We start from the raw sequence: 13,742 nt of genomic DNA on the forward strand, positions 1-13,742 counted from the left end.
AGAGAAACCTACGATGATTGTGGCTACCTGTGCTGTCTTATTATTACTATGATCTCTTTCAGTACGGCACTGGGGGTGTTTCATGAATTCACGTGCTCGTGACACTGCTGAATAACCTCCTAGGCCCAAGCTTCCTTTCAGCTGTCTGTCTTATCTGTCTGTCCATCTGTCCGTCAGTGTGTGTGTGTGTGTGTGTGTATGTACCTACCTACCTACCTACCTACCTATCTACCCATCTACTTATCTACCCATCTACCTATCAGATAAACAGAGGGCAGAGGAGGTAGGAGTAGATAGCATAATGGTTATGCAAAGAGACTTTCATGCCTGAGGCTCCGAAGTCCTAGGTTCAATCCCCCGTACCACCATTAGCTAGAATTGAACAATGTTCTGGTTAAGAGAAAGAAAGAGAGAAAGAAAGAGAGAGAGAGGGAGAGAGAGAGGGAGGGAGGGAGGGAGGGGGGCCTGGTGGTGGTGCACCTGGTTGAGTGCACATTATAAGGCACAAGGACCCGAGCTGGAGCCCCCGGTCCCCACCTGCATGGGGAAAGCTTTGTAAGTGGTGAAGCAGTGCTGCAGGTGTCCCTCTGTCTCCCTATCATCCCTTTCCCTCTTTATTTCTGGCTATCTCTATCCAATAAGTAAATACAGATTTAAAATAAATAAAATTATTTTTAAAAAAAAAGAGAGAAAGAGAGAGGGAGAGAAAGAAAGGCAGAAAGAGAGGAAGGAAGAAAGGAAAGGAAGAAAGAAAGAAGGAAGGGGAAGATACCGCAGTGCTCAAGTTTCCTCTAGTGCAGCATGAGTCAGACTCAAACCCGGGTCATGTCCATGACAAAGCAAGTGTACTATCCAGGTGAGCTATCCTGTCAGCCCCAATTTACTCATCTGCTTATTTTAGATAGAGGATGGGGGAGAAAGACAGAGAGGAGAGACACCACAGTAACACTCCCATACCCCACCATCCCTGAAGGTTCCCTGGTGACATTCATAGTCCCGAGGGGGTTGGGGGAGCGGGCGCGCGACAACTCCAGGGCCTTGCACGTGACGTGATGCATTCTCTAAGGGAGCTATCTCCAGTCCATGCTACTTTAAGTCAAAACTCTGAGGTCTAGAGACACAGCATAACGGTTCTGCAAAAAAGACCTTCATGCCTGAGGCTCCAAGGACCCAAGTTCAATCCCTAGCATCACCATATGCCAAAGCGCAGCAGTGCTCTGGCCTTTTTCTCTGCTTGCTTGCTCACACATGTGTGGCATGATCAATTTTCACAAAGCCCACTATTTAATCTTTATTTATTCCCTTTTGTTGCCCTTGTTGCTTTATTGTTGAAGTTATTATTATTGTTGTCATCATTGTTGGATAAGACAGAGAGAAATGGAGAGGGGAGCGGAAGACAGAGGGGGGAGAGAAAGACAGACACCTGCAGACCTGCTTCACTGCCTGTGAAGTGACTCCCCTGCAGGTGGGGAGCCGGGGGCTCGAACTGGGATCCTTATGCCAGTCCTTGTGCTTTGCACCACCTGTGCTATGGCCCTACACCCGTCTATTTGCTTTTTAATATATTTCAATGTTTGATTTGTCATTACCATAAGATTTTGCAGATCTCTTCATAAATACAATAAACCCATAATTGGTTTTATTATGTTAATCACTGTCTGGTTGGATTGCTATGGTAATATTAGCCTCAAAAATTAAGGTGGTTAATTGTTTTCTCTTCGTTTAGCATTGCTAAAAAGAAGCACTCTGTCACGAGAAAAGCTCACTGTCTCCAAAGTATATATACTTATAGCAGGCATCTGTTCACAGGACACACTGATACAACTAGAAGAAGGAGTGGACATGCATACTGTCACAGTGGAAAGATCTGAACACTCCTCTTTCAGCCTTTGAGGTCTAGAGAATGAACCGTGGGAATCTACGGGCAAGTCAAACGGCACAGCTAACAAGCATGGTCTGGTCCCTCCCCAGCAGGAGGACCCTCTTGCAATATCAGCTGACCTGAGAGAGGACTCTGAGCATTTTGCTTAAATAAATTAATGTAGAGAAACTTTTAAAAACCACGTACACTCTAAAATCTAATTTATGAACAGGTTAGGCCGAATTTTCAATTTCCTTTAACGTCAATGTTTCTTTTTCTTGTTTCTTTTTTTACCAGAGCACTGCTCAGATATGGCTTATCTATGGGGGACTGAACCTGGGACTTTGGAGCCTCAGACATGAGTCTCTTTGCATAACCATTATGCTGTCTAACCCCACCCTTCATGCCAATGTTTCTTCACCTAAAAGTTCAGGTGTGTGTTCTGTAGTGCTGGGTTCTGTTTAGGTTTTATTTTGCCTCCAGGGTTACTGCTGGGGCTCGGTGTCAACACTATGAGTCCATTGCTCCTGGTGGTCATTTTTTCCATTTTACTGGACCTTGAGAGCTTGTCTGGAGGTTCTAGCAGGGGAGCGCAGCAACTCCTATGCCCTCGACCCAAGTATTCGGGGAAGGCCGCCCTCTGACCGAGCGCAGCCTCGGGAGGGACGCACATGGAGGGTGAGCGAGGAAGGGGACACCCGCCCAGCCAGTCAGATCAGCCGAATCAACCCTGGCGGTCACTGGGGTGACAGATGTCGCAGCCAGATCACCCTCACATCCAATTGTTTCCATTTTATTGGACAGGACATAGAGAAATTGAGGGGGGAGGGGGAGGCAGGGGGAGAGAGACACCCGCAGACCTGCTTCACCACTTGTGAAGCAACCTCCCTGCAGGTGTGGAGCTGGGGGGTCAAACTGGGATCCTTATGTGGGCCCTGCACATCTCACTCTGTGCCCTTAACCCATTGCGCTACCGCCCGGCCTCCTGTTTTGTTCCTGATCTAATGTCTAACTTTCACCCATGATTTACTGATTACTGAATAATTGCTGGTTTCATTTACCACCCTGTTTCGTGCTCTCTGCCCCTTTGTAAAATGTGCTTCTTTCTCTCCTTTCCTAGGGTTGAGGGTTGACAACATGTCCCTCCTCGCCACCAATCCACACTTTCCCCCTACTGGTATGGAATCTCTATTCTTGTAGTGTCTGCCCCTTGAAATTTTAACAAGCATTCTTAATTCACAAGCAAAAAAAAAGAAAAGATCATCTTTTTCTTTTTTTCTTTTTTGCCTCCAGGGTTATCACTGGGACTGGATGCCTGCACTAGGAATCCACTGCTCCTGGAGGCCATTTTTTTCCATATTGTTGTTGTTGGAAAAGACAGAGAGAAATTGAGAGAGATGGGGAGACTGGGAGAGAGAAAAAGACACCTACAGACCTGCTTGACCGTTTGCGAAGCGACTCCCCTGCAGGTGGGGAGCCGGGAGCTCAGAGCGGGATCCTAGTGTGGTTCCCTGCACTATGCACTCTGTGCGCCACCGGCCGGCCCTGGAGAGCATCTTTAGTGCTCCCCCACGTAATAAAAGGGCTTTGGATTTCTGTCTAGTTCACTGACATCAATGACGGATACCTGAGAGGATGAGGAGACAGACAGACACCCACTCAAGACACACTACAGAATGAGAAGATTCTGGTCAGATACCCAAGTCTCATGCTGCTGTCAGGATACTTGCCTTACCTGTCTGAACCTTCTCGACCAAGCAGTAAAGCTCTAAAGATATTTTCAGAAACGGGCACACATACCAATTTAGTATTTGTAAAACAAGGACATTAAAAATTCTTTTTACTGGGGACCAGGCGGTGGCGCACCCGGTTAATTGCACAAATTACAATGCACAAGAATGCAGGTTCAAGCCCCTGGTCCCCACCTCCAAGGGAGAAAGCTTCAGGAGCGGTGAAGCAGGGCTGCAGGTGTCTCTCTGTCTCTTTCCCTCTCTATCTCTCCCTCCCATCTCAATTTCTTTCTGTCTCTATCCAATAATAAATAAGTCATACATTTTTTTAAAAAAAATTCTTTTTACTGGGGATGGGGGTGGGGGGAGGGAAAAATAAAAAATATAAAAATAAATAAAGTTCCAGAAATAAATAAATTCTTTCTACCACTTATACCGTTCTCTCATAAAAGGTATTTCAAGATCATTTAAAATGCATGAAGACATTTCAAAATAACCCCAAATGTCCCACACTTGAGTAATTCAGCTTTGATTAGCTAAGAACTGGCAGGGTCTCGATGCTGCCGGGGGACTGCTGGACAAAAACCTAGAAGAATGCGTCTTTCTCTTCCCGGAAATAAAACAGGTCAGCGGTCAAGGGCTGCACGTTACCTTTTCTCACAGGAGACACCATCGATATCCATGCTCTGGGACCGCGAGAGAGACTGAGACTGTGTTTCGAGGCTGTTAGAGGGCGAGCTGCTGAGAGAGCTGACCCCCTCGCTGCTCTGGCTCCGGTGAGCTACTCCTAGGGAAGATGAGAGGTTGCGTGAGAGCTTTCTGCACAGGCAAACGCAGGCACCGTCTTACCAGTCACTGAGGACTCAGGACTCTCTCCCTGCGTACCAGGACAGAGTGAAAGTTTCAACGCAAGCACGCTAGCAATCAACAGTGATATCCTCCACGTGAGGTCAGCATCGAACCTACATCTGATCACTAAAACTGTCTTTCCATCACATTCTCTTTCACCAATTTCAATTAATGGTCCCAAAATAATATGTTAGTTTCTACAATAATAAAAAATGCCGAAACGCAGCAAAGATGTGAGATGGAGAGCCTGCAAACGAACAGGTGTGTGATGGGACTAGTCCGTGAGAACCAGAGCAGTAGGTGCAGGTGTGAACACTGACAAGTTCTCCTGACAGTGTGCTCTATTTATTTACTTCCATAACAAAATCTAAAAGGCAGAAATCACCCCTCTAAGCAGTTTCAAAAGCAATGTTCTTAGAGAGAGGTCAATTTAGTCACTGAACACCGACAGGTACCACCGACAGGTACCTTTGACTTACTAGGGTTATGCAACAGTGAGCAGAGTTAGGATGCTGTCTGTCTGTCTGTCTGCCTGCCACCAGGGTCACCCTGGAGCCTGGCACCTACACTATGAACACACAGCTCCCACCCATCATTTCTCTCTTTTCTGGTAAGGAGGGAGGGAGGGAGGGAAAGGAACGACACCTGAAGCTCACACTGCTCACGGAGCTTCTCTGCTACAGGTGGGACCAGGGCCAACCTCACCCACGTCCTTCTCAGGAGAACACCGGGGCTCTACCAGGGCCACCAGCACCAGGTGACGGCTTTTCCTTGTAAAATGCCCTCGGTGTCTTTAACATCAATAGTTGTTGTGGAATTTTAAGAAGTCACTTTAACATATTGAGTATCTTTCTATGAAAAGCAAGTAAACACACACATTTACAAGTACTTTTTTCCCTTTTGTATCATTGTTGTGGTTATTATTATTCTTGTCATTGATGTCACTGTTGTTGGACAGGACAGAGAGAAATGGAGAGAGGAGGGGAAGACAGAGAGGAGGAGAGAAAGAGACAGCTGCAGACCTGCTTCACCGCCTGTGAACTGACTCCCCCGCAGGTGGGGAGCCGGGGGCTCGAACCAGGATCCTTACACCGGTCCTTGCGCTTTGCGCTGTGTGCACTTACCTGCTGTACTACTGCCCGGGCCCCAAAAGTAAAATTTTTATCCTTTGAAGTCTCTCTTTATTTAAACAGTGAAGAATATTACAAAACAAATCCATTCTTAACATCAGGTTTTAACATATACCTATTTATTAACGTCAGCTGACGAGGCCTGACAACTTTTAGTTACTCAGGAACAAACTTTTGCAATTTCTATGGAATATTAAATAGTTTGAAACATCTATGTTGGTCATTAAGCCAGGTCCTGTGCACTGCTTGATGCTGTGGTCTATTTACATAATCATTGTTTTGCCTGCAGGGTATTGGTTTAATCCCCACTGGTCAAAACCTTCGCAACAGCTGCTATGGAAGCTTTCTACCTTCCTGCTCTTTTCTTATCTCCACCCCCTCTCCTAGCCATTTCCTTTTCCGATAAAGGCTTGTCTCTGATCAATAAAGGCACTGCACTGTGTTCCCGCTCCGCCACAAGTTCCTCCCCCCCCCCCCCCTCAGTGAAGCTAACCCGGAACATTTATGTTAGGGGCTGGGGGTAGCACAGTGAGTTAAGCACACATGGCGCGAAGCGCAAGGACCTGCGTAAGGATCTGGGTTCAAGCACCTGGCTCCTCACCTGCAGAGGGGTTGCTTCACAAGTGGTGAAGCAGGTCTGCATGTGTCTATCTTTCTCTCCTCTCATCTCTCTCTGTCTTCCCTTCCTCTCTCCATTTCTCTCTGTCCTACCCAATAAAAAATGGCTACAGGAGAAGTGGGTTCATATTGCAGACACAGAGCCCCAGCGATGACCCTGGAGGCACAAAAAAAAAGAAAGAAAGAAAAGACAAGAAAGAGAAGAAGGAAGAAAGGAGCACCTACTTTACAGAGCCAGCTCTACAATCACACTGAGTGCAGTGCAGTGACTGCGGCATAGGCTGCTAGGCCACGCGGTCAACAGGAGAGTAACAACACGGCAATACAGCAGCAGAGTAACAATACACGGGGATCAGCAGGAGAGCAACAATACTCAGGGAGTAACAATACACGGGGAGTAACAGTACACAGGGATCAGCAGGAGAGCAACAATACACAGGGATACATCAGAAGAGTAACAGTACACAGGGACACAGCAGGAGAGTAACAGTACACGGGGATACAGCAGGAGAGAAACGGTACACGGGGACACAGCAGGAGAGTAACAATACACGGGGATACAGCAGGAGAGAAACAGTACACGGGGATACAGCAGGAGAGAAACAGTACATGGGGAGTAACAATACACAGGGATCAGCAGGAGAGTAACAATACATGGGGAGTAAAAATACACGTGGATCAGCAGGAGAGTACAATACCCGGGGATCAGCAGGAGAGTAACAGTACACGGGGATACAGCAGGAGAGAGGCAATACACGGGGACACAGCAGGAGAGTAACAGTACACGGGGATACAGCAGGAGAGTAACAGTACACGGGGACACAGCAGGAGAGAAGCAATACACGGGGACACAGCAGGAGAGAAACAGTACACAGGGATACAGCAGGAGAGAAACGGTACACCTGGATACAGCAGGAGAGTAACAGTACACGGGGATATAGCAGGAGAGTAACGGTACACGGGGACACAGCAGGAGAGTAACGGTAAACGGGGACATAGCAGGAGAGTAACGGTACACGGGGATACAGCAGGAGAGAAACGGTACACGGGGACACAGCAGGAGAGTAACAGTACACGGGGACACAGCAGGAGAGTAACAGTACACGGGGACACAGCAGGAGAGTAACGGTACAAGGGGACACAGCAGGAGAGAAACAGTACACGGGGATACAGCAGGAGAGTAACAGTACACGGGGACACAGCAGGAGAGAAGCAATACACGGGGACACAGCAGGAGAGAAACAGTACACGGGGATACAGCAGGAGAGAAACGGTACACCTGGATACAGCAGGAGAGTAACAGTACACGGGGATACAGCAGGAGAGTAACAGTACACGGGGACACAGCAGGAGAGAAGCAATACACGGGGACACAGCAGGAGAGAAACAGTACACGGGGATACAGCAGGAGAGAAACGGTACACCTGGATACAGCAGGAGAGTAACAGTACACGGGGATACAGCAGGAGAGTAACAGTACACGGGGACACAGCAGGAGAGTAACAGTACACGGGGACACAGCAGGAGAGTAACAGTACACGGGGACACAGCAGGAGAGTAACGGTACACGGGGACACAGCAGGAGAGTAACGGTACACGGGGATACAGCAGGAGAGAAATAGTACACAGGGACACAGCAGGAGAGTAACGGTACACGGGGACACAGCAGGAGAGAAACAGTACACAGGGACACAGCAGGAGAGTAACGGTACACAGGGATACAGCAGGAGAGAAACGGTACATGGGGACACAGCAGGAGAGTAACAGTACACGGGGATACAGCAGGAGAGTAATAGTACACGGGGATACAGCAGGAGAGTAACAGTACACGGGGACACAGCAGGAGAGTAACAATGTTCTGGAACACCGTGTGACGTCATGGCTGCGTCTGCAATATTTTTATCAGGAATCAAGGATTTTATCTGATTTCTTTTTGTCTTGAGTCCTCAGAGAGATCTATTTTGGCTCAAGAAAGGCAATTCAGTTTCTACACACTACCTCAATGATAGCATAAGCCCTACTCTTTTTTTGAGCTTAAAAAAAAAAAAAAAACCAGATGATCTCTGACTTTATTCAGAATAAAATTAATTAAATATTACAACTGAAAACAAAAACTAAGGCAAGAGTACAAAACTCTCTGCCCTCAAACATGCCTGTCTTCACTTGCAAAGCCTAGTTTGATGAGACACAGATTCCTTCCTTACACAGTCAGATGTCTAAGAATGAAACACAGACATGACCTCCTCGAATCCTCTAGAATACCCACTGACCAGAGTGTGTGCAAGGCAGAGAGGAGAAAGCTGTGTCTGCCTACAGAGATGCAAAGTGCATATAGGGGCAGCTCTCCGAGTGCCGGTGACTATGGACTCGTTGCGGGTAGCGTGTATCTGTGGGCACAAGTCAGAAGCGCAAAGGAAAGCGGGGTTCACTTCGGCAGGACTGTCCTCCGGCTACTGACTCAAGTATCTGCGGGAGAATGTTCCCTTTCAGGAACAAAACAGGCCAAATGACTATTTTTAAATTGTCACACTGGAGCTACTGCAGCATTTCCCTCCCTCCTCTCTCCCTACACACACACTGAATTCTAGTATAGACAGCACAGCATTGCCCAAGAGGCCTTAAGACCCCAACAAAGTTGTTCTAAAAGGCCCTGCCCAAGCCTCCTCTGGTACAGATAAAGAGGCTTGTGAAAATTTGTCTCTAAAAATCAAAACATGAAACTGTAAGGTGGGGAGGCCTGTAATCCCGGAGCGGGTGCCCTGTAAGATCACAGGCTAAACCACAGTTCAAGACGAGACGAGAAGGCCCCTGTGCAGCAGACATGTCCTTTCTCCTCTACTGGCCTCCGTTCCCTAAGGGGCAGGGCTGTGCTGCCAGAAACCATTCTTACAAGCATGCTGGCGAGGCTGGAATCTGACCTCTGGGATGGAAGTGGAGCGAGCGGTAGTGAGTTCAGGCCTGTCTGGGAGAGTGCCAGGGAGGTCTGCAGGCCAGCGCAAGAGACGCCAAAGGCCCAGACCAGCCTGATGACAAGATGGACAGAAGGAGAAAGCAGCCCCGCCTCACACAGAAAGCTGAATGGCAGTGCTGCACACACTTTGCCCACATTTCCAAACAAGTCCGTGTGAGCCTAGGACGGTGGTGTACCAAGATCCATAAGTTCACGCCAGTGAGCTGAGGAAGGCGGGATAGCAGCGCACATGCTGCAACCTATGGAAACCGTGCGGCCAATAGCTTGAGGGTCCTAACCCTGCAGGAGCCTCAGCCAGCTGCTTCCAAGCAACTTCTGCATCACCCACAAGCATCGGCCCTCCATCTGCGCTGATGGTGAGGTAGCAGGGCTTCTCACTGAAGGAGGGAAAGACTGAACACACCACTAGCGCTGAGCCAGGGCAAAGGGTCAGTTTTACTGCCATTCCTGACTGCATTCTTAGCTAGACAACTGACTGGAGAAGACCCTCGTTGCTGTTGAATCCCTGTGATGGGCTGCCATGCAGTAGTGCTGTTCAGTATCCAATCTGCAGAAGGAAACGGAGGGGACAAGGCGAGGAACTGGGCTCATGCGAGCCACCCATCACCACCAATCCCGCTGTCACCCCAGAACCTCTGTGTGTGATTCCTTGTCAGGAAGGCTCAGCTCACAGGATGCCCCAGTTTGCTCCTGGCTTCACTCTGGCTCTAAGCGTCACCTTCTCTCCGAGGGCCAAGGGAGACCCTCTGTGTAAGACAGCAATAACCTACCCAGTCAAGCACTGCTCTGTCTTCTGAACAATCATTGCCACCAGGCAGGCTTTACAGCTTTCAAACTCCGTGCACTCAAAAGCAAATGTTTCTACTACACGACCAGTTAGTGCTTATTGGAAGGAAAGGGGACAGATGGGTGGGGAAACTGTCAGCAGAAAGGGCTTTCGGTGACGAACATGATGTAGCATATCCTTGATTTAAAGCGAGGCACACTGGGAACCGCACTGTGGCACAACCTAACGCCACTTCACATGTCGAATAAAAAATTCAGGGGGCGGGCGGTAGCGCAGTGGGTTAAGCACACATGGCATGAAGCGCTAGGACCAGCGTAAGGATCCCGTTTAAGCCCCTGGCTCCCCAGCTGCAGGGGAGTCGCTTCCCAGGCGGTGAAGTAGGTCTGCAGGTGTCGGTCTTTCTCTCCCCCTCTCTGTCTTCCCCTCCTCTCTCCATTTCTCTCTGTCCTATCCAACAACAATGACATCAGTAACAACAATAACTACAACACAATAAAAAACTACAAGGGCAACAGAAGGGTAAATAAATAACTTTTTAAAAAATAAAATAAATAAAAAGAATTTTTAAAAAGTACACAAAAACAACAACAGAGGCAAGATGGAGTGACACTGTCACAAGCCCAGAAAAGTCAGGGTCTGCCAGCACAATCGACAAATGCTGTAAGAGGCAAGAAATACTTCTCCAAACTGAAGTGTTTTCAAAATTAAATAAATAAATCTTTAAAAAATATTTGTATTTTGGGGGTTGGGGTAGCACAGCAGGTTAAGCACACGTGGTGCAAAGCCCAAGGACCGGCAGAAGGATCCTGGTTCCAGCCCCCGGCTCCCCACCTGCAGGGGAGTCACTTCACAGGTGGTGAAGCAGGTCTGCAGGTGTCTGTCTTTCTTTCCCCTCTGTCTTCCCCTCCGTCCTATCCAACAAGGAACAACAGCAACAGCAACAATAATAACCACAACAAGGGTACAACAACAAGGGCAAAAAAGGGGAAAAAATGGCCTCCAGGAACGGTGGATTCATGGTGCAGGCACTGAGCCCAGCAATAACCCTGGAGGAAAAAAAAAATCGTATTTCAAGTCACATGTGTCTGTGTTATTCTGGCCATTTTTCTCTTGTAAATCATGGAGGAATCACCAGATCGCTCTTGTTTGATGCCCGCCAACCCCAGGGCGACAGCAGTGAGTACCACAGGCAGCTCACATTCTACAGGGAGGCAGGACAGCAGCACGTCCGAGCAAGGCATCTGCTATGCCAGCTGTGAGAAGAGCCGGAGAAAAGATGTTCACATTACACAGAGGCTGTGCTTTGAGACGGGAGAGTCAAGAGGTCTTACTGAGGGGAGCACACATGCCACAAAGCGCTTGCAAGGCCCAGCGCAAAGACCAGCGTAAGGATCCGTCGAGTCTCCAGCTCCCCACCTGTGGGGGGGAGGGGTTTGCTCCCAGGTGGTGAAGCAGGTCTGCAGGTGTCTGTCTTTCTCTCCCCCTCTCTGTCTTCCCCTCCTCTCTCCATTTCTCTCTGTCCTATCCAACAATGGATAACAACATCAACAACCACAACCACAACAAGGGCAACAAAAATGGGGACGATACCTTCCGGGAGCAGTGGATTCATAGTGTAGGCACCCAGCCCCTGCGAAAACCCTGGAGGCAAAAGAAAAAAGTCTTACTGAGAAGATGATACCAAACAACATCTGAGGATGGGAGGGGAAGGGTAAGAGGGAAGGAAGAGGGAAGGAAGGGGGAAGGGAGGGGAAGGGAGGGGAAGGGAGGGGAAGGGAGGGGAAGGAAGCTGTGTTCACTCTCAGCAGACCTATGACTCAAAGGAGGTGATGGGCGCTAAAGGGAGGTTCAGGATCCAAGGTCCCCTCTGGTGTAGGGTGACTGTGCTGACACCTGTCCTAGAGAAATGTGAATCCGTACCCTCATGGCAGAAGCAATCCTCCAGATCACAATTCCTGGAGAAATGTGAATCCGTACCCTCATGGCAGAAGCAATCCTCCAGATCACAATTCCCGGAGAAATGTGAATCCGTACCCTCATGGCAGAAGCAATCCTCCAGATCACAATTCCCGGAGAAATGTGAATCCGTACCCTCATGGCAGAAGCAATCCTCCAGATCACAATTCCTGGAGAAATGTGAATCCGTACCCTCATGACAGAAGCAATCCTCCAGATCACAATTCCTGGAGAAATGTGAATCCGTACCCTCATGGCAGAAGCAATCCTCCAGATCACATTTCCTGGAGAAATGTGAATCCGTACCCTCATGGCAGAAGCAATCCTCCAGATCACAATTCCTGGAGAAATGTGAATCCGTACCCTCATGACAGAAGCAATCCTCCAGATCACAATTCCCTCAACAAACTGAAGTTTAAAATAAACATATCAGGGTATGAACATTCTAGGCAAAGAAGTAAGTACTGGGGGTGGGTGGGATGGGCGATGGCATAGCGTATGAAGTCCAAGGTTCCTCGCAAGGACCTGGGTTCAAGCCCCTGGCTCCCCATCTGCAGGGGTGAAGCAAGTCTGCAGGTGTCTCTGTCTCTCTCTCTTTCTATCTCCCCTTCCTCTCTCAATTTCTCTCTGTCCTGTCAAATAAAATGGGAGGAAAATGTGCACTAAGAGCAGTGGATTTATAGTGCTGGCAATAAACGGAGAGGGAGGAGTAGGAGAAGGGGAGGGGGGGTAATCAACGCCAAAGTCCCAAACAGAGCTGGTGCTGGGACTGTCCCAGGAGTCACCGAAAAGCTAGATGTCTGCAGGAGAGCAAATGGTGAGGAGATGTGGGAGCCTGGGTGGGCTGTCATGCTGAGACGGACTTCCACTCTCGCTAGGGAAGAAGCCAGGGAGGGGCCAAAGAGAATGGTGTTGGGAGAACATGCCTTAGAAGGGGTTTGTTTTACCTTTTTTTAAAAAATTGTTTAATAGAGTCACGGCGGTGTGTTTAGCCAACCTGCCGAGAGCACTGCTAGTAGCAGCACAGACTTGTTTGTGGTTATGAGTCGTGGTAATCATGGAGAAACATAATCAGGCCTTCAGGACGCGAAGCTGTACTGCCAACAACAGACCATTTGGGGCTGCCTGAGTCTGTTAGTTGCTGACAGGCACAAAATGAGTTGGCAGTTGCGGGGGTGACCTCTGCCGCTCTGTGCATACACAGCTGCGTCCTACCTCAGCAGGAGCTGTCTGGCCCACTTTGAAGACGAGCTGAAATGAGGCACAGGCATGGAGGGCCATCAGGAGGCCACACCCGTGTCCAGCAAGATCTGCTGGTGCCTCGGACCTCGCCGGCAGCAGCAGAGGTGAGAAGATCAGCAAAGGGGGGAGGGGCTAGGCACTGGCACTTCTGGCAGAGCACACACGCTACCATACCATACGAGGACCCGGGTTCAAGGCCCCGGCCCCCACCCACAGAGGCAGCTTCGTGAGCAGTGGCGCAGGTGTTCCTCTCCCTTTCACTCTCAGTTTCCGTCTGTAAGAAGCAGTGGAGTCACGGTGGAGGCACCGAGCGCCCGCGCTCTGGTCAAACAAATCAGCCTGGGACATAACAGAGTTAAGTCCCCAGCACTGCACGTGACAGCAGGGTGCCCTGGTTCTCTGTCACTGGGAAATAAAGGTTTGTACTCAAAGTTACCACTTCCGTGGAAAACCTACTGACGGTGGTCCGGGAGCTGGCGCAGAGGATAAAGCTCTGGACTCTCAACCATGAGGTCCCCAGTTCAATCCCCGGCAGCGCATGTGCCAGAGTGATGTCTGGTTCTTTCTCTCTCTCCTTTCTCATGAATAAATAAATAAA

General features: G+C 49.0%; 1 protein-coding gene across 3 annotated transcripts in view; it reads right to left on the reverse strand.

Moving 5' to 3' along the window:
* UBE4B (ubiquitination factor E4B) overlaps positions 1-13,742 on the reverse strand; it is a 116,633-nt gene that overhangs the window by 70,405 nt on the left and 32,486 nt on the right. For 2 of the 3 annotated variants that reach the window (XM_007535706.3, XM_060170932.1), the window contains exon 3: positions 4,243-4,378. In XM_007535706.3, the coding sequence (XP_007535768.1) occupies positions 4,243-4,378 (136 nt within the window). Of the gene's footprint in view, positions 1-4,242; positions 4,381-13,742 lie in introns of those variants that run through there. The other variant, XM_060170931.1, reaches the window with a different exon arrangement.

The sequence above is a fragment of the Erinaceus europaeus genome, chromosome 13, assembly GCF_950295315.1.
Source record: "Erinaceus europaeus chromosome 13, mEriEur2.1, whole genome shotgun sequence".
Classification (NCBI taxonomy): domain Eukaryota; kingdom Metazoa; phylum Chordata; class Mammalia; order Eulipotyphla; family Erinaceidae; genus Erinaceus; species Erinaceus europaeus.